The following is a 26,716-nucleotide window of genomic DNA, read 5'->3' on the forward strand; positions in this document are numbered from 1 at the left end:
CTAGGCTACAACAAGCCATTGGCAACCCATCCCTCCGAGGTGAAGTGCTACAGCAATTGCGCACCTATGGTATTCTCCAAACTCCCCACCAAGAAGAGAGAGTACCTAGGAAGCCTCCTAGCAAGACTTCCAAAAGAGGACTCTCTCCGATAAGGGAAGAAGAAGAGGATCCATACGAAGGGCTCAAAAATCTACTTCTCGATGACGCATCTCCTTCCCAAAGGAGAACTCAAGTTTCAACGGTAGAGCCCCCACCGAAAGAACGAGAAAGAAGTGAGTCTCCTGCCACCTCGGCGGATATGGCTCCACAAAGACGGCGGGCAAAACGCTCTCCAACACCCCCTAAATGGAAAAGGCCATCACACACTTATCTACACCATAATTCAAAGAGAGACGAGAGAAAACAAGAGAAGAAAAAGGCGAGAAAGAGGTCACCCTCTTCTCCATCTTCTTTATCCTCTTCCTAATCTGAAGAAAGTGATGGTGCAGACAAGGAGGAGCAAGGGAAGAAAACGACAAGAAAGAGGTCATCCTCTTCTCCATCCTCCTCATATTCTTCCTCTTCTGAAGAAAGTGATGGTGCAGCTCTTGAACCACCTAAAAGAAGAGGCCATAGGAAATTCTATGCCGTGTGGAAGAGGTCATCCAAGCTCAAAAAGTTCAAAGAGGGACGAAAGAACATCTCTTTCCTTACCTACGATGGCACCTTTGGTGCTACGGACAAAGTCTTGGTCTTCATCCAACAATTCGATGCACGTTTGGAGATGATGGCTTCACGGAGTCCTCTAAGCTATGCCATGTAGCTATGCATTTTCAAAAGTCCGCCAGGCAATGGTGGTCTAGCTTACGAGCAAACGGTGAAGCTCCACGAACGGTGAAGCAGTTTTTGGCTACCGATGCCAAAGACAAAGTACTCGCCGAATGGCAAAGCTTGAATCTCTCTCCCTACGAATCTATTCACAAATATGTAGACAAGTTTTGGGATTTACATCTCAAAGCCACTGTTTTGAAAAAGATGGGTTTTGGAGAGAAAAAACAACAATTTTCTGCGGGTTGAACTGAGGATCTGGTGGAGTATGTTAACTCCCAAAGGCCATGCAACTTATCTGCGGTCATACATCATACCATGGTGGCTTCACAAATCAATTTCCAACAAGGGGCTAAGAGAAATCTTAAGCCCACGGAAAACAAGGACCGTAACGAGCCTAAGGGAAAGGACAATGTCCAAAAGTCTCCCGAAGGCAACGCCAACAACAAAGCTAAGGAGAAGGGAGTTTATAAAGGCAAAAATAAACTCTCTCGTGAAGAGCTAGAGCGTTATCAAAAAGATAACCGTTGTTTCAAGTGCAAGGAGCAAGGGCATGCCTATCGTGCTTGCCCCCACAAGAATACACGTAATGAGCCTCCTAGAGCTACCTTGGTCGAAATTCAAGAAGAGGATGCTCGTCACAAAGGATCTCCTCTATGCCATGTTTGGGGAAAGGTAAGAGAACGGATGCTTTTATTCTCTTTGACCTTGGTTCTACTCACAATTTCATATCCACTGAGTTGGCCACCAAGCTAGGCATCCAAGCCTATGAGATGGGAGATGTCCTACCTGCCGATGGTGCTTTCAAGGGGCAAGAAGCCTCAGTCACTCCCTTAATTGGGAAATTGAGGCTCCATGTCCAAAGCTATGTGGACAAGGAGGATTTCTTTATCTCTCCTCTCAAGCATGAGGATGTAATCCTAGGGGCACCATGGTTTGGTCGCATGGCTGCCAATGTTAAATTCCCTGAAAGGCAAATCTACTTTAGGTTCAGGAAAAAAGATATGTACATAGATGCTAAGGAGTTGGGTAGTACCATACCTCTTGTACATAAGCAAGCTTTCAATAAGTCAATAAAGAGCTCTATTTCCGTGTACATGATTTTTGCTAAAGATCCTCAAAATGAATCTAATGCTTTAACAAAAGAAGATATAAATAATCAAAAGAAATTAGATTTATCCAATTTCCTCAAGGGGTTTCAAGATGTTTTTATTGACGATATCCCTTTTGAACTACCTCCAAAACAAGGCAATGACGACCATGCAATTGAACTTCTTTCAAGAAGTTCACCGCCTAATAAACCTCCTTAAGGAGTTTCCCAAGCTCAACAAGAGGAGATCATGCAGCAAGTGCATGAGTTACTTGAAAAGGGCATGGTTAGACCTAGCTCAACTCCATTTTGTTCACCAGTGTTATTAGTGCAAAAGAAAGATGGCACATATCGTATGTGTGTCGACTATAGAGCACTAAATAGGATCACTATCAAAAATAGGTTTCCCATTCCACGGGTAGAAGACCTATTTGATAAGCTACAAGGGTCAACCTACTTTAGTAGGATTGACCTAAAAAGTGGCTACCATCAAATAAGGATAGTTGATCAAGACATTGTAAAGACCGCATTTTGTACTATGTTTGGTCTTTACGAGTACATTGTCATGCCTTTTGGCTTGACCAATGCACCAGCCACATTTAACCGCTTGATGGAGAAGCTATCCAGGCCTGACCGAACCTTTACTCAAGTGTTCTTTGATGATATGATCATCTACTCTAATTCACTAGATGAACACAAGCAACACCTCCATGTAATATTTCAAGTTTTACGAGAGAATAAACTTTATATTAATCGAAAGACAAGTGAGTTTTTCTTACAAGAGATTCAGTATTTAGGTCACATTATCTCTCAAGATGGCATCCAAATGAATCCATCAAAGCTAGAGGTAATAAAAGGATGGCCTAATCCAAGGAATCTACATGAAGTAAGAAGCTTTATAGGTATGTGTGCATACTATAGACGCTTCATAGAAAAGCTCTCACAAATTGCGGACAATTACATGAACTAACAAAGAAAAATGTTAGGTATATATGGTCCACCAAGGAGAACAATGCTTTTGAAAAGCTTAAAGAAAAGCTTATCTCTCAACATGTGCTTACACTACCGGATATCTCAAAGCCATTTGAGGTTCAATGTGACGCCTGTGATGATTGCCTCGCGACTGTTTTGCTCCAAGAAGGGCACGCCATATCCTATGAAAGTCGAAGGTTGAGAAGAAGGAAGAACCATTTACCCTACAAGATGGTTATCTTCTCTATGGCAATAGACTATGCGTTACTAACTCACTATGTGAGAAAGCAATGTATAAATCTCATGCTTCTCCTTATGTGGGGCATAGAGGAATTCAGTCTACCCTAAAAGGGCTAGAAACATATTTCTATTGGCCTCCCATGAAAGCAAACCTACAAGAGTATGTTTCAAAATGTGTGGTATGCCAAAAGACGAAATTTGATAGAGGGAAGCAACCTGAATTGCTTCAACCTTTGCCAATCCCTAATTCACCATGGGAGAGCATATCCATGGATTTTATCTTTGGATTTCCCAAGTCTATCCATGGGAATACAAGAATATGGATGATAGTAGACTGGTTTAGCAAACAAACACATTTCATATATGTCAAAAAGACTATCAAAGCCCATCAAATGGCAACCCTCTTGATATCACAAATCTTCAAGTATCACAGCTTGCCAATGTCCATAGTGTCGGATAGAGATCCTAGAATGACCAGTAATTTTTGGAAGGGTCTCTTTGAGAATTTAGATACAAGGCTGAACTTCTCTTCTGCCTATCATCCCCGAACGGGTGGCCAAAGTTAAATAGCTAACCTAACCATTTTTTATCTACTAAAAGCTTATGTCACAGAAGTAGATCAAAAGTCCCAATGGGAGAAGTACTTACCCTTGGTGGAGTATGCTTACAATTACACTGTACATACTTCCACGGGAAAAGCACCTTTTGAGGTGATGGAGGGAAGATCAAAAGGTCCCTTGCTACTCAAGGTACATGGGAAGATTTTCATTGCAGATAAATATAGACGAGACCTGCAAGAATCTTTCCAAAAGATTAAGGATGCTATATCCATCTCTCAGCAAAGGCAAAAGGCTGATGCTAATAAGCACAGAAGAGCCCTAGCCTTTAAACAAAATGATTGGGTCTTGCTTAAGTTTCCAAAGGCTCAATTAAGGCACACAACGGGCAAGAATCCTACAGGACACCAAAAATACTATGCTAAGTTAGCAAAAAGGTACTATGGTCCCTTCCAGATTCTTAGACCAATCAATGAGATGGCCTATCAACTCAAGTTGCCCAGTCATTAGCTCATACACAATGCTTTCCATGTGAGCCTACTAAAGCCTTACAAAGGAGGGCCACCTCAAGAACCAATTATTGAAGACCCACCGGAGATCGAGGACCAAGAAGAGGTGTTGCAGCCCGAGTCCATTTTCTGACATGAAGACAAGGTATTACTAGGCGGTAAATTTATCCGACGATATCTTATCAAGGTATCCTTTTGAAGATGCTAGATGGATGCAACGCATACAATTAAAGGATAACCTAAACCTTGTTAATGCTTACAATGATTCCCTAGAGTAAGTAAATGTAAAGTATAAATGAACAAAGTTTTTGTCTTATAAGACTCTTTTTTTTTATTGTGCGCACATATTAATGAGTTTGCATGCTTAGGATCATGTTTGTGGAGACGACGTCTCCCGAACACCAAGTAGAGCTTGTCACTCTGCTATGGAAGATTGATATGGACTAATGTGCATACATGCTTGCGGCATTTAACGATCTCAAGCACCAAATGGACTAGTCATCCATTCTGGGACAATGTCGTAGGGTAAAATAGGGGTCCTCTACCCGCTAGCAAATGGATTAATGGCTTGGCTTTATCTTCTCTACCTCATAGTCAAGGACGACTATGATTTCAAGAGAGATAATGTCATAAAAACTAATATCTAATACTCCCAAACAATTTTCTCATGTTAAATTGAATTTAATATGGAGAAGTACCAGGGGAGTAAAAGGTTAGAATATTGGTAAAGCTGTCAGACTGGTCTCTGTCAGGGATCCAAAGGGGGACAGTTTGCAAAAGAGAAATGTGCTTCAATGGAGCTTAAAGACCGAAGGTTCAGCTCCATTAAAACTTCCATAGGCTAAGGTTTCTAATTTTTTATTCAATTGTCTAAAGGCCAATGTAGGGGAAAATTGGATGGTCATGGGAAGACTAAAAAGCCTTCCCACATCCCTAGGAAGGAGGGGGCGAGCCCAGATTGTAGGGGATGAGAGAGAAACACACACACACACACACTCAAAGGCTCCCCCTTTACACAAAGTAAATATTGGACACATGTCAAGCTCTAGGCCAGTTACCCCCAACCTCCCCTCAAATCCTATTGGATGGCCATAGAGGTGGAATAATGAGAATTAAGCTAGATTAAATTTATTCTAATCAATTTAAAAATGCTTGATACCAATAGAAATAAAGCTCCCTAGAAGACTATTGGACAATGGCTTGCCAATGTGCCTGATTCCTATTGGCTAGAAGACTAAGAGGTCCAATGAGATTTTAATTAAATTATTTAACTACCTAAAGCTCTCACAAAAGGGAAAAGGGGGACACATGTCACAAGGCTAACAATTATGCTTCTAATTTATGATTGGCTAAGATTTACGAGGGCCAACGGGATACCAACATGAGCAATTAGCAAGAGGGGTCACCAAGATGAGAGAGAAACTTGCTTTTTACTTAACTCGTGCACACACTCCCACAAACTCATGACTCATGTGTGAAGTAAAGAAGACTATCTCCTTCTCAAGCTTCAATGGAAAGCTCATCAATTCTACTCCAAGCTTGTGAGAAAGGAGGCCTACACCAACAACTCTTGACTTTGTGATGCAAACCCAACCAAGAGCAAGCTCAAATGCACGCTCATCTCCTCTACCATGCTAATTACTAAGCTATGCTAATCTATTAAGAGTGATTATGTAAGGAGAAATACATCTTTCTCATAAGATACCTCTTCTTCCTCTCAACCTATCCTCATTCCCTGCTAGCTTTCACCATTTTTGAAGGTGTGTGAGGTCTTGGGACTGAGGCTTGGGACACTAGGTGTGATTTTAAGCATAATTTACTACATGAAACTTCCATCTTCATTGCACCAACAAGTTTTGTCAAGGAACACAAGAATTGTATTGTACAAAAGTCTCCTTTGATGGAAGACGCTATAATACACAACCTTTATGGAGGGGGGATTGGATTTACATGATCGGCTCCATGTAAATCCGATCCTCAACTATTGTCAATCGTTCTCTCTCTCTCTCTCTTTTCAAGTATTGTCAATGCCAAATTAGCTAGGTTTAAATTGCTATGTTGCTTTCTCAATTACTTCACAATGGTAAAATGGAACTCCTGTGTTCATAAACTTAAGGAAGAACCAACTCATCTACTCTCTCATACCTCCTTAACCCTACCTAATTATAGACATTAAAAGTTTTCACTTCTTAATCTCTATTTCCCATCACTAATGACCCCAAGCGTTGAAGCTAATCACCTAATACTGATCACCCAAAGCCTTCAAGCTGGCTAGGAGAAAATCCCCTTTCATCAAAGTATGTACCACACACCATTCCCAACTATCGCACCCAACCTAGCACATGCCCCTCAATGCACACTCTAGAAATCTAAAACTCAAATGCAAATGCATGTTGATTAAAATTCCGCCAAGAGGGTAGACTTCTCTTGGAGGAAAATGAGAACCCTTCTGTGAGGCCATCCATGGGTTAGTTATTACATGTTTGGAACGAGGTTTTAACAAGCGCAATATAGTAATAGACAAAAGTGGCTCCCAACTCTTGAAATATATGGTTTATCAACATTCAAGGCTATCAAGGGAAACATTTGTATCAACCAATTATGACAAATATTAATGTTAAACAATGTGAAGATGGGACTTCATTATTCTTAAGAGTTACAATGACATTTTGGCACACTTAATAACCACAACCAATCAGATGCTCAACCCTAATCCACAAGCATGGCACAAAATAAAGGCAAAACTGGTTGAGTTCCTCTTATCGTAATTATAGCATTTATAGATTATCGATTTTCAATCATTGACCAAGAAAAATATTGATACTTAATCAACTCAAAACATTGGCGCATATATCTTAGTGCAACATGCATGATGCAATATAGCAAGGCTAATAAACGCCAAGTGCTGAAGGTAGTGTCGATCCCTAGGTTGAGATATCTTCACTCCAAATTCAAACCCATGCCATGCATAGCAATACTAGCCCTATAATATGCAAGTTTTCACAAATGCATGCACTACCTACCATATCAAAAGAGAAGGTTTGCATCCAACAAATTGATCAAAACAAAAATTGCACACAACCGACAACGGGCATTATTCAGCAGCAAAAGCTTACCTACCAGAAAAGCATTATAAGGCCAAACATCAAGTGCACAACAATAACACAACCATAGGGAGGTTATTGTCATAACTAAAAGTGTACATACAATATATCATCTATACAGCTGCTTGCCACTACATGTAGTGAATAAATTTGTGACAACCAACATATGCACACCACTTGCACGCTGAGGTAGATAGGGGTTTACTGGCACTGCCCAGTAAGGATTGCAGGGCTTCTGTCAGCATCCTCCATTGGCTGCAGGCATCATGTGTGTGAGAGAGAGAGAGAGAGAGAGAGAGAGCTCTGATCTTTGCTGCATTGCACGAGAAATTTAAACATCCATCACAAGAGACCTCAAAGATCTATCCGGTGAGGCTTGAATTCAAGACATGTTACCCAAAGGGGAACCAGGATATCGAATCGAGCACACTTGGGTGATAGAAATGCGAACTGTTGCCGGAACTAGGATAACCAATCTACCACTTGGGTGGTATAAAGAATATTCCAGTTCCCTCTCGTGTGCACACATGAGAGGACAAATTTCAACATCGACAGAGAGACCACAAAGGTCCACAGAGAGAGAGAGAGAGAGAGAGAGAGAGAGAGAGATTTTTATAAATCACCCCTAAAAAGGGTGTAGTTACATAAACTTAGACAGTACTGCTAAACAGCAAATCAGCTAAGTGATCAGTCGTATCTCCCATAAACTTCCTTGCAAAGAGAAAGCAAGGGCGCTTCAGTCCGTTCCACAAGCATGGCTGCCTGAATTCTAGCTTCTGTGAAAAGAAAAAAAAAACTTGGAAACGGTTGAGGAGTTGGAAAAAGGCTAAAAGGGAAAAAAGGCAAGGAAATTAAGCATAATGAGTACCTTTGAGTCGCTAGAAACGTGCAGACTCTCAGTGACATTCTGCATGAAAAAAGCAGGAGTCAAAGCTGAACTAATCATGGAAAAAGGACCTAAAAGTCTACTGCTTGATAGCTTACGGACCTGGATTTCTCTGATCAACTGCAGATTGATGTCTTCAGCCTTGTACGAACGAGGATGCCATTTTTGATTCCTCCAATCAACATGGGTTACTGACCAATTTGAGATTCCTTGAGGATCAATTATCTGTTGAAGAAAACAGATTAATAGTTATCTAGAATAAGGGAAAGTTACCAAAATACTCCTACAATTTGTGGAAATTCCCAAAATATCCCTCAAATTTCAAATATCCTTGTACCAATTTTCAAGAGATTTCTCCATTTTTTGCATCATTTATCTTATTTGACGATAGAGATCCATCTTCAAGTGTATTAGACAAAGATAACCTAAGAAATCGTCTGAAAGTATAGACCCATTTCATCTCAAGAGCCCACGATACCATCTAAAATCCTAGTTCTATCGCCTTCAATGTCAGGGAGAACCATTCTTCCTCTGCGAAGTTTCCAAAAAAATGTTTTTGGATATGTTTGCAAGAGTAGGATCCCCCAATTTCAAAAAAATAAAAATCCTTTCAAAAAAAAGTCAAAAGACTTTTCATATCCATATAAAGAGGTGATTCTCGTGTGCATTCATATATTTGTACTTTTCTTCTTGTTTTCCTGTCCTCTAGCATTTTCTGCTCTTTAAAGTTTCTTTGCACTATGCACTACGTTGGTAGTGAATTTATTTTTTTGGAGGCCATTAGGAAATGCTATTTGCAAGATTAACCAGGGTTACTATAGTAATTTTTAATTTTGAGGGGTATTTTTCAGGGGTTTTTTGATAATTTCCCATAAAATATGGAAGTCCCTCACAAATTTTGTCAAGAAACTTCAGGGGAAAAAAAGCATTGTTTTTTCAAGCTATGGTTGTCATTTGACTTCTTCAAAGCAAACATTGGCATGCAACTTACATGCAGTAAAGTTTGGACATAGTGCTCATCTGGATAGCAATTACGGAACTCGTCCCCTGGCTGCAAAAAAAGGGAACTTTGCAGGTTAGGTATCTCAAAGAGGCATCCAATAGCTACCTCTACCCATTAAGAGCATGATCAGCACCTTGCAGAATTTTGCGAACTTTCTATAATACAGCGAATCTGCGACAATCAGTAGCGCATGTCGCCTGTTTACTGCAAACCACTGAAATAAAAGGATAAACTTTTATATAAACTTGGAAGCAGAGTCTAAATAAAGAGTTAGCCTTTCCTTGTCCGATTCATGAGTTTAGCAAGAGAGTTTAGTGCATATGCATGCGTAATCCTGAAAGTAGAAAAGTATTCCCTGTTTCCGTGGTTACACTTCTGTTTGTGCGCAGCCTTACTTTTGCCCTTCAGGTGATGATATTTTTCTCGTAAAAGAAAAGATTGACATACATATGCATATGAAACAGACCTAAAAGCAAAGTAGGCTATACTGGTACCTTCAAAACGCCTAGCAATACATAACACAAAATCACCTGAGCCCCTTTCGAAAAGTCCGTCCGTTCCACTTCAGGTTTCATTCCATCCAAATAACGACCAGCTCCATGAGGGCCCGGATCATAAAAACTGTAATACAGACAATAATCGCCAAATCTGTTTAGCAAAAAACGTTTTGAGAGTGAAAAACACTACATTCATTTGTCATGTTCCTGTTGTTACCAGTCAACATAGCTGATACTTGAGTTCAAGAAGTACTCGTAGACGTAATCGAAACTCCACAATGGAATACAGCTAAAAGAAAACGAGCAAACACTCAGCACTGAGAAGAAAAGGATTCATCTCTACCAACAAATAAAGGGTAGGGGCATGACAAACATTTACCTTTCAGACAACAAAACAAAGTATTCATTATTTCTGTCTTCTAGTAGAGCATTGGCCAAAAGTCGCCTCTCAGCATCTATCATATCTATCTTGCCCCAGCCCACCTTTCAACCAAAGCTACAGTAAGGTCGAAGTTACAAATAATCTACAAATTGGAAAGTTTAGGTTCTTGTACCTTCTTGCTATGTATGTCACGGCCCTTGAATACCATACTTTTTCGAGAATGTCCTTCCTCAGAAGCGTGCACAAAAACCGAATACATGCCCTCGTGCCCCTGGCCATGGCAGGAGCAAACGAATCCCATGTTGTGTCAATTCTACAATAAACTGCATCAAAACCAATGATTCAATTGTCACGGCCTTGTCACAAACACCTTGACATCCTGACTTTTGGAACCTAAAACTAGAAGCCTGGAGCTTCAAGTTTCAACCCTCCCCCTTGCTGCCTCCCTACACCACTTCAAACTAGTAAATGTGCCAGAGATTCGCATTGCATTTGTCAATCGGCATGACAAGCTTGCACAGCATAGGACAATAATGCAATTTCCATCTGACATCCAATGTTGTGAAGGAATCAAATCATCTTAGCCAACAAATCAAAAATCCTCACCAATTTGTTACAGTCAGCCTCATCACAATTCTGAAGCAAAATTTAGTGCCATCAACCTACAAGGCTTCAACGGAGGGTGCATTCAAGTAGCATTTGAAAGATAGCCACCCCAAACCAACAACAGTCCATACTCAACGATCTCCAAAGTCCGAAGGTAAGAATGGCAGCTGGAGGCTAGCAGTTAATGAAGGTAGTAACAGCCGCCCCAGAGAAACAAAAATTCACATTTTGGGCTCAAAGCCTCCAACCAGCACCAACTGCCAGCGGATGGCTAACCAGCAGCAAAAGAGCAATTGAGGGCGAGGATGAGGGGTGAAGACACTGCAGGGAGACACCCAATGCCCAACAACCAATCCCTTGAAGAGGAAGCATCAACGTCTCTGTGAGCACGAACAACCCCAAGAGGAAATTCTCAGACACTAAAGAAATCAATCCACTTGCTCAAATGGGTGCTGAAAACTGATTGTATCTCAACCAGGGACATAAGAGCAGGAGCCGGCACCAAATACTATTGGAGACCAAGCTATAGGTATTAGGAGAATTCGGCACACGGAAGAAAGAGAACTCACCACCACAAATAGACAGATGCAAGCACACCAACAAACAACAAGAGCGAGTATCACACACACACACACAGACCCAACTCACCTATTAAAGTTTTGGAGGTTGTCTCCTGCATTTCTGTTAAAGGCTTGGACACTCCAAGCGAGAAATCATAGCAACAAACGAACAAAAACTGCAAAATCACTGAACTTCACTAGCGAGAGAGAGAGAGAGAGAGAGAGAGAGAGAGAGAGAGAGAGAGAGAGAGAGAGAGTCGACACGGCACGGCCGAGCTCCGCGCCCAGATGCACTAGCCCCAAAGACTAGCAGCCCTTTCGGTATTTCTTTATTATTATGCTCGCAACAGTACACCTCCCAAGGGTCCTCAGCTCTCAGACTCTGCGTCCATATGCTTTGCAAAGTGAGGCCGCCCCAAGGGCTCTTGTAAAGAGTACAAGGGTTGCCCAAAAGAAAAGCGCCAAAAGCATCAGATTCAAATGCAGGCTGCCACGTGGCATTGTCAACGCGTTTTACGAAATTCCGTACGGCTTGCCTCGTAAGCATTTTCATACAGCCTGCCACATCATCAATCAACGCGTTTTACGAAAACCTACCCAAAGTTCAAGCTTTTGACTTAATTAGATTTTAGGCCCTGTGATTGGTGCTCTCTGGGTTCAGAACTTCCTTGGTTCTTCGAGTTTCGTTTCTCTTGTCCACTCGGCCATTTCTCTTCCAATTGGGCACGACACATCATCACTTTGTGACATTCCCCCCTTTTGAAAGAATTGTAATCACCCTCAATTACCCTTGCAAAAACAACCAAAGGAAAGAAAATTTGTTCAGTAGACACTAACTCTATGTACTTATGCACAAGACTCTACCAATCCAACACTTCTACAAAGACAGCACATCACATTTCTTTCGAGGGTCTCAGATACAAATCCTGATCATTTAGCAATCACATACACACCGCGTTGAGCTATTCACGGATGTCTTGATCTACTAAATTTTGTTACTATCATATTCATATCCTCTTGTTTCAATCAAGGAAACGATGCCCATGACCATCCCCACAAGACAGTACATCCACAAAGATGTAATTCATAAAATCAGACACTTGGTTCACAGTGAACACTGTTGTTTCAATTTGTTTCAGTCATTCAATCCAGCCATCTCATTCTGTCTGGAACTCTTGATACACCTAGATCATTGTGCAGCCATCTCATATTTCTAGAACTCTTGATGCACTCACAACAGTACCCAATCATCTCATCCAGATAGACATCTTGATACACTAGAATCTCATTCAATTCAGATCACTTAGCCATCACATCCAAATCTTGGAGATGCATTAAGTTCAAATCATTCATCAAAAAATGTTGCAGACGTTTCATCTTTCTATACATGCCTCTAACAATACATACATGAAAGAGCACATGTTTTCAATTTAATTACGGAAATTTCCAATTCAGTGCACAACTATTCATACCGTCATTCCACAAAATACTGCCAACCTATCGATACCCTAAAATCTCAACAAGAAATAAGTGACTTTATTCAATCTAGGCAATCTGTGACAAAGGAGTGGAACTACTCCCCTCTCGTGCAATCCGCACCGCACGAGATTCAATCTGTTGATTCATCGATAACTTTTTGGCCCAAAAGCTTCAAGGTACAACTCTCTCTGAAGCGAATTTGCAATGTTCTCCTCCTCCATCCACTTTGCATAGAGGGCCAAAAAGTACCCTTGACCAAATTACCCAATGGACCTAGATTACCTTTCTCTTTTCTTGTGCCCTGTGACCTGTTGGTAGCCTTGCTGGCCTCCCTGTCCTTGGCACCTCAATCTAGATATGTGGAATTCTCTGATCTACTAGCTGATTCTTTTTACTTCCTTTCTTGTCCTTGGCACCTCAATCTAGATCTATGGAATTCTCTAATCTACTAGTTGATTCCTTTTACTTCCTTTGGTAGCCCTATTGGCCTCCCTATCCTTGGCACCTCAAAATGGATCTGTGGAATCCTCTGATCTACTAGCTGATTCCTTATACTTCCTTTCTTTGTGGCATGGGACCTCTGAGTAGCCTCGCTAGCCTCCCCTATCCGATGACTCGTCAATCTCAATCATCCAGAACCCTGAGACACACTTATCATCTCATCCTCGTTCTTCTCCAAAATTCTATGACACTTGCATCTGGTTCCCTTAGTTCGTCCGAACCCTCGGTTGTGCTACCATTTGATCCTCTTACTGCTCCGGAATCTTGTGATAAGCTGTCGTCCGATTCCCTTGATTCATTCTCTTCACTAGAAGACTCTTGCCCTGTTGAGGTGGATATTGTCCTATTCGTAGGATAAGTTAATGAGCCAGCATGCATTTCAAATCCTTGCTTAGCATGTTCCAAACAATATTATCAAATCTCTTTTGGCAAACCACAACAAAACCGCTCAATCTAATCCCTCAAAATAACCTTCCGAAGCGAGGACATTGGCAAGTATCTTAAAACCTCTGGTAATAGTCATCCAGCATGTCTTTCTTGGTCATCCTCAGGTATGCCAAGCCATGATGACATCTTCTTCATATTTGTTTGATATCCAAGTTGACGTGAAGATCCTCTTGACTTTTATAATACAGGTTTGGAGAAATCAATAGCAACACATGAACAGAAACTTCAAAATCAATGAACTCTACGAGAGAGAGAGAGAGAGAGAGAGAGAGAGAGAGAGAGAGAGTTGACACGCCACGACAAAGTTATTTGCCCAGAATTACTTGCCCCAAAGATTGGCGTCCCTTTCGGTATTTCTTTATTATTTCTCACAACAAAGTACAATTTGGAAGGGTCCTCTACTCTCAGACTCTATGTCCTGATTCTCTGTAGAGTGTGGCCACAGGGGCTATTATAAACAGCACAAGGGATGCCCAACAGCAGAACCCCAAAAGCATCAAATCAAAAGCACTTTAACCCAAATGCATCTGTGCTCAAAAGCCAGCGCTGAGCCTTTCAAAAGCAATCAGCGTAAATTACAAAAATCCGTATAGCCTGCCACATGCCACCAGCAACACAAAATGCCAAAAATCCGTATTCTCCTGCCACGTCATCATCTTAACACGATTTATAGAAATCCTTTTCAAAGTTCAAGCTTTTGTATTTTAGGATTCAAGGCCCCACTGAAAGCGCGAAGCAGAAGACACCGGTAGGTGCGCGTCGCGATGTAGTGCACGATTGGGGCAAGAAGTAGGAGGCGGAGTGCAGCAGAGAGGAAGCGCTAGGGATCGAAGCAGGGAGAGAGAGAGAGAGAGAGAGAGAGAGAGAGAGAGCTCACGTTTTTGGGAAAAACTCAATAAGTGAGTTTTGGGTTTTCCCACTTTTATTATAAGTGACTTTAAAAACATGTGTCCAAGTTCATATTGAACCTAGACAAAGTATAAAATGTACAAAAAAGGGTTATTTAGGCCTTTAACCCAACAACCTCCCACTTAAAGGCATAAATGACGCCTTTAAGTTAACCAACTCCCACCAGCTGTATGCAATGCTCATGTTGAGCCTTAGGAAGACTCTTGGTGAGAACATCTGCAGGGTTATCCTATGTATGGATCTTAGTCAAGGTGACTAGACCATCCTCCAATACCTGTCGTATGAAGTGGTACCGCACATCTATGTGTTTGGTACGCGCATGAAACATGGCATTTATGGCTAAATATACAGCACTCTGGCCATCACAACCCAACACGGGTGTATGAGCAGGCATGCCAAGTTCTTTTGCAAGTCTACCCAACCAAATGGCCTCTTTTGAAAACTCTGTGGCTGAAATATATTCAGCCTCAGTAGTACTCAATGCCACAATTTTCTGTAACCTAGAACACCAAGAGACTGCACCACCAGAAATGGCAAATACATATCCACCGGTAGATTTCTTGGTATCCATGTCACCTACCATGTCTGCATCACAATATCCCTGCAACTTTAAGTCACTTTTCCCATAACAGATACACTTTGATTGTGTACCTTTCAAATATCTTAGAATGCATTTGGCAACTTCCCAATGCGCTTTGCCAGGATTCGACATGTATTGACTAACAACTCCCACTGCATAAGCAATGTCGGGATGAGTGGCAACCATAGCATACACAAGAGAACCACAAGCTGATGCATAAGGAATTCCCTTCATTGCTTTCAATGCCACCTCATCCTTTGGGCAATCTACTTTGCTAAGCTTAGTGTATGGAGGTAAAGGTACCCCAAGAGATTTAGCATCAGCCATATTAAATCTCTCAAGTACTTTTGCAATGTATCTTTCTTGAGATAAAAACAGCAATTTCAGCTTTCTATCTCTTTTAATACGCATACCCAAAATAGCTCTGCATCACCCAAATCCTTCATAGCAAATGCTGAATTTAGCTTACATTTCAGAGCATCAAGACTAGTCTTATGTTTCCCGGCAAGCAACATGTAATCAACATAGAGAACAAGTATGATGGAACTACCATCTTCATCCCTTTTCATATACAAACAATGATCTGCATGGCTGCGTTTAAAGCCTTGAGACAGCATAAAAGTGTCAAACTTCTTATACCACTGTCGTGATGATTATCTCAAACCATACAGAGCCCTTTTCAGTTTGCATACAAGTTCCTCGCGTGTAGAAACTACAAAACCTTCAGGCTATTTCATGTATATGTCCTCTTCAATGTCACCAAACGTTGTCTTTACATCCATTTGATTCAATTCCAAATCAAGCACCGCAACGAGTGCAAAAAGGACACGTAAAGTTGTAAGCTTCACAACAGGAGAAAAGATTTCTTGAAAATCAATTCCTTCTTTCTGTGCATATCCTTTTGCAACCAATCTTGCCTTGTACTTGGGTTTTTCATACACTATCTTAATCTTGTATACCCATTTGTTAGGAAGAGCCTTTCTCCCTTTAGCAATGGCACAAGATCCCAAGTATCATTTGCATACAAGGATTTCATTTCCTCTTGCATCGCAAGCTCCCACCTACTGCTTGACTCACATGATTTGGCCTCTTTATTGTAAGAGGTTCACGGTAACGTTACATGATCCAAAGAGGGGTTAAATCTCTGCAGTTGCCTTCTCAAACGAGTTGACCTGTACCCAATGATCTACATTCTCACGCAACCGTTCTACATCATAAGGCAACTCATTTTCAACTCTATCATGCTGCTGAAAATCATTCTCAGTCAATTCAGGTGATTGTCCATGCTCATTAGGAGCATCAAAGTAATGTCCTACCTCTTCTAGCTCAAGGTTAACCGGCTTATCAATTTCAGCTTGCGGTAATGCATCATGAGGCTCTTTTTCAACATCAATGGGTGGCACGGAAGGCTGAAATCTGACTATTTTCTTGTCAGCATCAAATTTTGTAGCATTCTTAAGCAATTTTGCCTCATTGAACACTGCATCTCGGCTGCGTATAACCTTTCTAAACTGTGGTAACCACACTCTATAGCCCATTTCACCTTCTTTCCCATAACCTAGGAAAACTCCTTTAATGGACTTCATATCAAGCTTTGTTCTCAAGTCATTGCGTACATGAAAAAAAGCTTCGCAGCCAAATACTCTCAAATGATCATAAGAGGCAGGTTTGCCAGACCAAACCTCCTCTGGAATGTCATTTTCTAGCGTACTATTAGGAGAGCGATTGCAAATATAAACTGCAGTTTTGCCTCTCCCCAAAACTCTTGGGAAAAATTAACGATGGACAACATGCAATGCGCTCTCTCTCATAAAGTACGATTATACCTCTCAGCCACACCATTAGAAGACGGATTATAAGGGACTGTCTCCCTTTTAATCCCATTTTCATCACAAAAACGTTGAAATCAACAGACACATACTCTCCTCCATTATCAGATCTGAGACATTTAAGCTTAATACTCTTTTGCGTAGTGATAAAAGCATGAAACTTCTTAAAAGCATTAAAAGTCTAACTCTTACTTTTCAACAAATGCACCCATCCTTTCCTAGTACAGTCATCAATGAATGTAACAAAATACAATGCACCACCAAAAAACTTAACAGGCATAGTGCATACGTCAGAGTAAATAAGATCAAGAGGATTAGCTTTGCGAGAGACACCAGAGTAATAGGAAGATTTCTTTTGCTTTCCATAAAGACAATCGTTACAAAAATCCAAGTTTTTGCCTTTTACATTAACCCTCTTCAGAGAGGTAAGCACATCACTACCCTTTTGGCTCATATAGCCAAGTCTCTTATGCCATAATTCCGTGTGTGAAGCAACTTAAACAACAGCAAGAAACTTGTCAGGCAAAGCTTTGCATCGAAGATAGTACAAAGTACCTCTTTTAGAACCTTTTGCAACAATCATAGAGTCCTTTAGCAACTTCCATGAAACCCCAACAAAGATGGTAGTATAACCATGTGCATCTAACTAGCCAACAGATAGCAAATTTTTCTTAATGCCTGGTACAAACTTGACATCATTCAACACAAGCTCTTGACCATTGTTAAGAGCCAAACTCATAGTACCTCTTCCCTCAATATTGCAAGCAAAATTATCACCAAGGTATACCTTGCCATAATTGCTTGCAACATATGTAGCAATACACTCCAAAGATGGAGTCACATGGAATGAAGCACCAAAATCCACTATCCATGACTGGGATAGGCCATCATTAGCACTGAGCAATGCATCAATGACATCTTTCTTCAAGATAAGCATGTCTTCTGCATTAGCTATCACCAAATCTGAGGGGCATGAAGCCGCAACCAAGATTTCCTCAACGTCTGACAACTCCTTAATGACCACACTAGAGGATACATTTGCATTCTCAACATCCTTGGAGAAATCACCTGCTGATTTTTCCCCTTTCTTCTCATCTTTCTTCTTCTTATCTTGCGTTTCCTTCTTCCTTTCCTGCTCTTTCTTGAAATACTTGCAATCGGGTTTCTTGTGACCCTTTCTACCACATTGATAACAAGTGACATCATTGTTGGGTTCAAGCCCTTTGCCGGTCAGTGGGAAAAGCCTCTTATAGGCATGCAGTAAAGTTCAGTTAAAGTAAAGGTTGCATGGCAAGAAAAAGGCCTTTATATGTAAGGTTAAGCAATCATCAAATATATTGCGCGTTATTTTTATTGCATCTCTCTCTCTCTCTCTCTCTCTCTCTCTCTCTCTCTCTCTCTCTCTCTCTCTCTCTCTCTCTCTCTCTCTCTCTCTGTGCTGCTCAGCACAACACCATGGCTATCCTCCGGCTCCACCCGCCCTAGCTCAAGTTACAACAACTGGTATCAGAGCCTGATGCGCTCTTGGAGGCCTCAGCTCGAAACGCTGCTTGCAAGAAGGGGAATCCGGCTCGGCAAGCTGCATCAATCTGAGCACAACCGCCAAAGCAAGGAGGAGCTCTTGGCGCTGGCAAGGCAAGTTGATCCTGCATTCAAAACGTTGCCAGATCCCAGGCAAGATCATAGACGTAGGCAGGCACTTCAACGTGCATCTCAAGAGGCGTCGAAGTGTTGCAGGCGTCAAATTGCAAGCAGACAGTTCCTACTGCAAGGCCATAGTTCTATTGCATATCAAAAGGGCTTCAAGCTACATTGATAACGTCTTCCAATTTGCACTCTACAGTCATTTGCGAGCACCCTTTGCCATTGACGCTCCTGCTCGTTTGACTGCTACAGAACGTGGCATTTTTGGCTTTTTTACTTTTAACCTTATTTGATTATTAGGCCTCTAATCAAGAGGGCCTTCACACTTATAAAGGCTGCAATAAAAGTAAAGCCAGCTAAGGTGGACAAAACATTAAAAACTCCAGGTGGCAAGCCCAGGTTGTAGGCATGGCAGGCACAGCCTTGTTTAGCCAAGCTATTGGATTGCTACAGAAGTGGTTCTACATGATTACGACCTACATCAACTTGTGTTATCTTGCAGTTGACGACATCACCTTGCCCTTTGGAGAATTTTCTATCACAGAACAAAGCCTTGGTTCTCTTACTACAGCTTCTCAAAACAATGAAGTGGTGCAAGAAAGCTTCAAGACAAGCTTTTCTCACAATATATCAAAACGCTTCAAAAGCTCAAGTCGGCAAGGAAGAGGCAAACAAGTTTTTTATACGCGAAGTTCCACTAAGGCCAAACAAGATTTGCTTCGAGAACCAAGAGGTACATCAAAAGATGCTGAACATCCAGATCCGCTTCGAGACCACAGTACAAGTTTTTTAATCAACTATTTTTTGCCAGTTTAGTGTCATAGTTTTTTGACAACTTTTGTCTATTGTCAAAACCATCATAAACTTTCAGTCAAAGCCTTATTTTTGCCTATAAATTGTCAACTATTGTCAAGCTTGTCGGTTATCATCACATCAAAACTTGTACGCGATATAGACACTGCCATCTATAAATGGTAAGACCTCCCAATTTTTGTCAGTTCTCAGCCTATTTTTTTACTGCTTCTCATGAGGTTACTGGGTGCACCTTAAACCCAAGGTTTGGCAGTGAACCAAAAACTCCAATATTTTTGGTAGCTACATATTTGGCCTACACCCTATCTATTCAAGGGGGGGTTACTAATCTAGCACCAAGTTATGGATAAACCAAAAATCCTTGGTTGTGAGAAAACCTAAAACTCACGGTTGACGAGTATACCAAAAACTCGAGGTATCATGAGTTGCTTGTCCAGTTCGGGCTTGAGGGGGGGATTGTTGGGTTCAAGCCCTTTGCCGATCAGTGGGAAAAGCCTCTTATAGGCATGCAATAAAGTTCAATTAAAGTAAAGGTTGCATGGCAAGAAAAAGGCCTTTATATGTAAGGTTAAGCAATCATCAAATATATTGCGCGTTATTTTTATTGCATCTCTGTGTCGAATCTCTGCTCTCTCTCTCTCTCTCTCTCTCTCTCTCTCTCTCTCTCTCTCTCTCTCTCATCTGCTGCTCAGCACCACACCATGGCTATCCTCCGGCTCCACCCGCCCTAGCTCAAGTTACAACAATCCTTATCCTTTGTCTTGCTCTTACTTCTATTTTGAGTTCTGTTGCCCGCATCACGCTTTTGATTTGTACCTCTTGCATTGTAGGCAGAACTGCCACCTTCCCCACTAGACTTGCGTCTAATCTCTTCACTGAGAATAGACCCTCTCACACCGTCATACGTGAGGGTGAGACTGTCGCCTAAGATGACAACCAAGGTTTCCCAAGTATCTGACAATGTCATAAGCAAGAAAATAGCTTTCAGCTTATCATCGAATTGATGAAGCCCACTGTCCTACAATTGATTCAACACACCTGTAAAAGCACTCAAATGCTCAGAAGCTGACTTCGAGTCATCAAGCTGCATATTCACCAACTTTCGCATCAAATACACCTGGTTCACAAGCGTGGTGTTTTCATAATTGGACTTTAGCTTTTGCCATATTGCATAAGTAAAGTCCAAACACTTGATGTCCGTCAAAATGTCATCATTGATAGCCATTTTGATGTAGGCCATAGCCTTCTTATTCAACCTGGCCCACTCTTCGTCAGACAAACCTGGCGGCTTATTCTCTTCCAATGCATCTTCACAATCCTTTAAAAAAAGGATACCTTGTATGCGTTCTTGCCAAAGGTCAAAGCCTTGACCATCGAACCGTTTGATTTCCATCAAACTTTTAGTGTCAGATGCGGAAGAGGAAGAAGCCATTTTAATTCAACCACAAGTGTGTATACAAGAGAGATACAATAGGCTGAAAATTTCAGCAAATAAGAGCAACCACAAGACTTTGCATACGATAGACGACAATTTCTTTACATGAAACTGTCCAAATCTGAAATTTCAGTTGAAAAGTGCAATTTCAAGCACCTATACTCAGCTTTTCACTCAATTTGTCGCGACAAACATCAATACATGTGATCCCACAACTTTGGTACACTTGCGTATTGCTGTTTTGACCTGATATAACCTATAAATCACTTGTTTTGACCTAAAAACAGTCTGTTTTGAGCTGTTTTGGCAGTTTTGGCGACCTTTTCGACTCCGGAAGCAAGGGGCTTCGCGATGGAAGCGAAATTGATCGCGGGAGAGCAATCTTAACTCGCTGTCCAACAGACTGCGCAAGGCTGTTTTGAAACCCTAAGGCTCTGATACCAGTTGAAAGCGCGAAGCAGAAGATACCGATAGGTGCGCGTCACGATGTAGTGCACGATTGGGGCAAGAAGCAGGAGGCGGAGTGCAACAGAGAGGAAGCGCTAGGGATCGAAGCAGAAAGAGAGAGAGAGAGAGAGAGAGAGAGAGAGAGAGAGAGAGAGAGAGAGAGCTCACGTTTTTGGGGAAAACTCAATAAGTGAGTTTTGGGTTTTCCCACTTTTATTATAAGTGACTTTAAAAAAATGTGTCCAGGTTCAATATGAAGAACCTGGACAAAGTATAAAAATGTACAAAAAAGAGTTATTTAGGCCTTTAACCCAACACCCACGACTGATGCTTCATAAGTTCTTTCAGTTGGTCGGTTCGGTCTCTCTTGTCCATTCGGCCATTTCTCTTCCAATTGGGCATGCCACATCATCACTTTTGTGACATTTTATCACGTCGTAAGTGCTTCTCTAAGTAACAACAAAGTAGACCACCATGTGTCCAATTCCTTTCAAGTAAGATGCCGCCCTTCGCACCTTGGACTGTTCCGAGAGCCGACCTCTAGAGAAGGCGAAGTCAAACTGCTGTATAAACTCAAGGGCTCGATGGGCTCTCTCTCTCTCTCTCTCTCTCTCTCTCTCTCTCTCTCTCTCTCTCTCACATTGTGCTCAGTTCAGTTCAATTTCTCTCTAGTGAAGTAAGTAGCCTTGTGTTTGAGCGAAGTATTAGAACCCGAGTTAAAATCCTTTAACCCTTCCGCTGACCCTGACATGAAAACTCAAGAAGAGCGATGATGATTTTTCGAGCAATCGTGAAAGTCTACCCATAGCGAGAAGTTGTAAGAGTTGCATGAGGAAGGTTATGTCCAGACACTTAGATTAGATGCATATCCTCTGGTTGCACACAACATAATCATCAGATTTCCATCAGAACCCATCAAGAGCATTTTTACAGTGCATAGACCTATTTTCCCTATTTTTGACATTTTCACTTATTATTTTTAAGTGACTTTTGTTGGAAAGTAGATAGGGCAATTTTGCTAAGTTTGTATAAATAGAAACCTAACGCTAGCACTTTCTGGCAGAAGAGTCAGCAGAAGCACCTTGCTCAATAGGCAACTTCTCAGCAAGACCAACCCCCGCGACAACTCTTGCGTTTTCTCTCACCAAAAGGCCTAGCATTTTTCCACCAGATCAGCCAGCGTTTTTACACTTACAGATTCCCGACGACAATAGGCAGCAAATCAGCCATAGCGTTAGCAGATTTCCCCGAAACAACAAATCAGTCATATAGCATTAGAAGTTCCATCAGCAAGGACAAATTTCAGCCCCTAGCGTTTTTGGTTTGCAGATCAACCGCAACGTTTTTGCAGACCTTCGTGACAAGACCATCAAGAACACTAATGTTTTCAATTTTCAGCAATCAATACCCGCAGTAGAAGTCCCGAACCTCGCAGATCTCACCTTCCCGCAACAGATCCTCGCCACACGGTCAGATCCCGCAGAGTTTGCAGATTCAGCTCGGAAAACGCAGATTTCAACATCCGCATTTTCAACGCGTCGTCGTTGCATCGTCATCGTCACCGACATAGAGTCAAAATTCAACAAATACAAGATTTGCAGATTTCAACCCTTAGCGTTTTCAGTTTTCAGCCCGTCTCATCGTCATCCTCATCGTCGTCGACATCGTCGGCTAGTCCAAGCATTGTAGAGATTTGTGCAATCATAAGTAGACCGCTCTCGCCATAGAGAGTGGGGCCTTCAGAGGAGGGTTTTGACAGCATTCTGGTGTCGTATTCTTCTCCCTCTTATCTCTCAGTCTATTCTTCTCCCTCTTATCTCTCAGTCTCAGCACCTTCATTCACAGTGTTCTCCACTTTGTTTGTGTCCATTCACTCTCTCACTAAAGGAACGGAAGGCTCTCCCTTCCGTAAGTAAAAGGAACCCTTGAGCACAGTTCGGAGCACTCATCTTAAGCAAAGTTCAACATTCAGCTCCGCTGCACCTTACAGATGAGGACCTCCTTCCTTCTCATAGAGTCATGTTGTTTCCTCGTTGTCCTCACGACCGTGAGGACCTCCTTCCTTCTCGTACAGTCATGTTGTTTCCTCGCGAACTCAAGAGATCTAGATTTCGATGACATGGCATAAATTACTCTCCACTGACCTGATAACTTCCTTGGAAGGGCTTCTGGACCTTATATGTACCTTGCCTAGCACGCCCTTGAAATTATCCCCCCGAGCACTTTCAAAGAGTTCAAGGAGGTGATGTGCCACTATGGTGAGTGTCGTGCTTATTAAGTGGCACTAGCTATGTGGCAGCCTAGCATAGGTCCTCATGGCATGGTGTGCATGTATGGCACACAGAGTGACCGTAGAGTCACTGTTTTCATAAACGATGGAGCTAACCATAACTTATTAAACTATAACCTTTCCTAGCCCTTCATCCTCTTTAATCTTGCCTTTTCAAATCGCAATAGAACCCAATCACCAAGTGAAAACAAAAGTACATGTCGATGACAATCAACAGTCCTTTTTCGCTTTGCCGAGCTTAATTTTTTAAACATTTCATCCGTATTTTCTACATATTGATCTACTTCAAAAAAAAAATTTGTGTGCAAAATAGGAGGAGCCTTTTTGCCACCCTCAATTGTCATTATCATCACTTGACTGGTCATCTTTGCTCAAAGATTTTTCATCAAAAGAGACTTGCACGATATCTAGCTTCTTTACGAGCCTTGTGTTAGGTCTTGGTGCCTTTCTCTAGACCTCCTCCCAAGCTTCAGCTAACCAGGCTGCAATGAGAACGGCAAAGACACTGCGAATGTACGTGGGAACACCTCTCTCTCTCTTTCAACAAGCATAATTAATGGTTATATGCGAAAGCATGTGTAAATATCCTTAAAAATCAAGAAAATCATTTCATGACTTTTAGAAAAATTTACTTTTGACCTTGAAACCCAAATAAAATCCCCCTAACATATGCTTGCATGCAATCAGATCACAAGGGCTCTTGCCAGTGAACCCCTAGTCAATCATTCTCCTCTTTGACTAGAGGACCTAGGTCAAAAAGGTCATCATGATCTTCAATCCACAGAATTTAATGGTGCATGCAGAAGATGCTTGAGTGTGGCTCTTGCTTTATGATAAATAACATGTTTCTAGTTGTCAAAGAAAACAATCCCCATTCTCGTTGCCCACATGTATAAGTCTGTCTCCAAGAGAATAAAAGAAAATATGTCCACAATCAATTCACAACTGTTCAGGTCTTGATTCCTTTCCAAAGGAACCAAAAACTCTTCCACTGATGTCCATTCTTAGATAGAATGTGACAAACAAGTCACAGACCACTAATGCTATCGATCCATTCTGCAATTTTCAAGGGATCTTCAACTATGGTCTGGCTTCAGAACACACATTCACTTGGTCATGCATGCATAGCTCACACATAAAGAACTTGAGGTTTAGAGCTTACACGAAAGAAGCGCTCCCAGATGCGCTCATGAGGTAGAGGACCTCTTGTGAGGAACATGAAGGCGAGCTTAGGTGAGGTAGGGTGCATCCTTGGCTGTGACAAGATATCTCTACTCAAGGCTAGCGATGCTATCTCCTCATCTGTCTTCGGTCTTGCAGGTGGTGCTGGGGCGATCTCAGCTCTTTGGATTGTCAACAAAGGCTCACATAGCTTTTCTGACAGCAAAAAACATGAAGATGCAGCTCTGAAAGACCATAGGGTCCCTCCAATCAAAGAAATCAATATCAGTAGGATTAAGATTCCAAGCCACAGAGCTCGTCTAGTAGACGCCTTCCGTGTCAACATGGGTTACCCCTAGCACCTCGATCTGCTAATGCCTGCCCTATTCTTGAATCAAATACTCTCAACACACGGGAAGATACTACATTACATGTGATGCCATAGCCCAAACTTAAAATGTGAAGCTGCACAGAAGATCCGAGATGTATGGAGATACAGAGCACTCAGCCCAGGAATAAAGCGACTTGAACAGAAAGAACACAATAGAGGCCTGCGAGGGAAAGGATGGGTGGGAAGTTGAAAAAAGAAAGTTGCAAGATCGTGGGTGCTGTAGCATGTGGGTGGTCCACCTTCTCACCAACGGCCCAGTATGGTGAACTTTGTATGACAAAATCCCTCTTTAACCCCACAGACCGCACACACACATATGTGGCCCACTTGCTTTTTGGCGGAAGGGGTTCAAACTTGGACCACTTGGAATTTGTAAAGTATCACTAAGGGCAAGTTCGCATGGCCAGGGTTGAACTCCAACCTGCCAACGTCAGAAAACAAAGCCCTCCTCTACCGAAATTGGCAGAGTTGGAAACCCCGCAAGTCAAGCTGCAGAGAGTTTGATGTGTTTATAGCTCCAAGACAAGTTTGTTGATGCACGGCAGGGGTAGAGCCCCGGCTTGCGCTAATCCATCCTAAGAGCCACGTCCCACCCAACACGTAAGGGCAGCTCATTGCTCAGCAACTCCTTAGAACTATCATCCCGCGTAGTGGTTGTGGCACTTGGGAGGCCACGATCCTTCCACTATATGCGCTACAAAGAGGGAGCTCCAAGCCAGATTTTATAGCGCATGGAGTCAGAAACTGCCTATTGCAAGTTTGCAAAGCATTAAAGAGGTTGCACGCTAATTAGCATTCACTATAAAGAGAGAATACAATACAACTCACTATCTAATAACTGGTAAAACCGTGTGAAGGTTGAAGCTCGTGTGACCAGCAAAAGCTCTTGGGACGCATGATAAAGACATCCCCTCCAGCCCCTGCAAGCGCTAGGCGGGATGGGGCTCTTGGGCTCCATTCAAACTGCACAAAGGGAAGGCACTACTACATGACAAAAATCCATGTTTGAACCCATCCCCCACCACACATATGTGGCCCACTTTCTTTTTGGCATAAGGTGGTTCAAACTTCACGGACTACTTAAAACTTATAAACTATCACTAAGGCTTTGTTTAGACTGTGCGGAGACACCACTACAACCAAACATGTTCAAGCGCAAAGCAATCCACACACAGTGCTCTGTTTAAACTTATAAACTATCACTAAGGCTCTATTTAGACTATGCGGAGACACCACTATAACCAAACATGTTCAAGCGCAAAGCAATCCACACACAGTGCATCAACTGCGGCAGCATGGAAAGATCAAATAGCTTCTACGTGTGAGGTCCCCAAATCGAGGGGCGACTGCTCTTTTTGTTGTGCAAGTCTATGTGAACATTTTTTGTTTCGGGCTATAGAGGTCTATTGTGTTTTGATGAGTTTGGAAAAGAATGGCATTTCCTTTCGGCAAATAAGTGATGGTACGATTGACCCAAGTCCCTTTCCATTATGCTTGTCCGTGAAGTATGAACCACCCTTAAAGCATGTTGAATGGTCATGTGCCACGTGGCCAACCTTCAACTGCTAGAGGATTT

At 41.9% G+C, this 26,716-nt stretch overlaps 1 protein-coding gene across 1 annotated transcript; it reads right to left on the reverse strand.

Moving 5' to 3' along the window:
* Positions 1-7,715: 7,715 nt before the first annotated feature.
* Positions 7,716-25,367, reverse strand: LOC147420018 (Core-2/I-branching beta-1,6-N-acetylglucosaminyltransferase family protein). Its single transcript, XM_086505134.1, has 10 exons — positions 24,751-25,367; positions 10,221-10,319; positions 10,046-10,149; positions 9,884-9,955; positions 9,700-9,790; positions 9,303-9,383; positions 9,158-9,217; positions 8,269-8,391; positions 8,149-8,187; positions 7,716-8,056 (listed from the first exon to the last, which is right to left on the reverse strand). Exons 1-10 carry the CDS (start codon positions 25,093-25,095, stop codon positions 7,931-7,933), a joined length of 1,140 nt encoding a protein of 379 aa, XP_086361260.1. The 5' UTR covers positions 25,096-25,367; the 3' UTR covers positions 7,716-7,930.
* Between the last annotated feature and the right edge of the window lie 1,349 nt (positions 25,368-26,716).

This window comes from Adiantum capillus-veneris, chromosome 28 (genome assembly GCF_014529385.1).
Source record: "Adiantum capillus-veneris isolate H3 chromosome 28, ASM1452938v2, whole genome shotgun sequence".
Lineage (NCBI taxonomy): Eukaryota > Viridiplantae > Streptophyta > Polypodiopsida > Polypodiales > Pteridaceae > Adiantum > Adiantum capillus-veneris.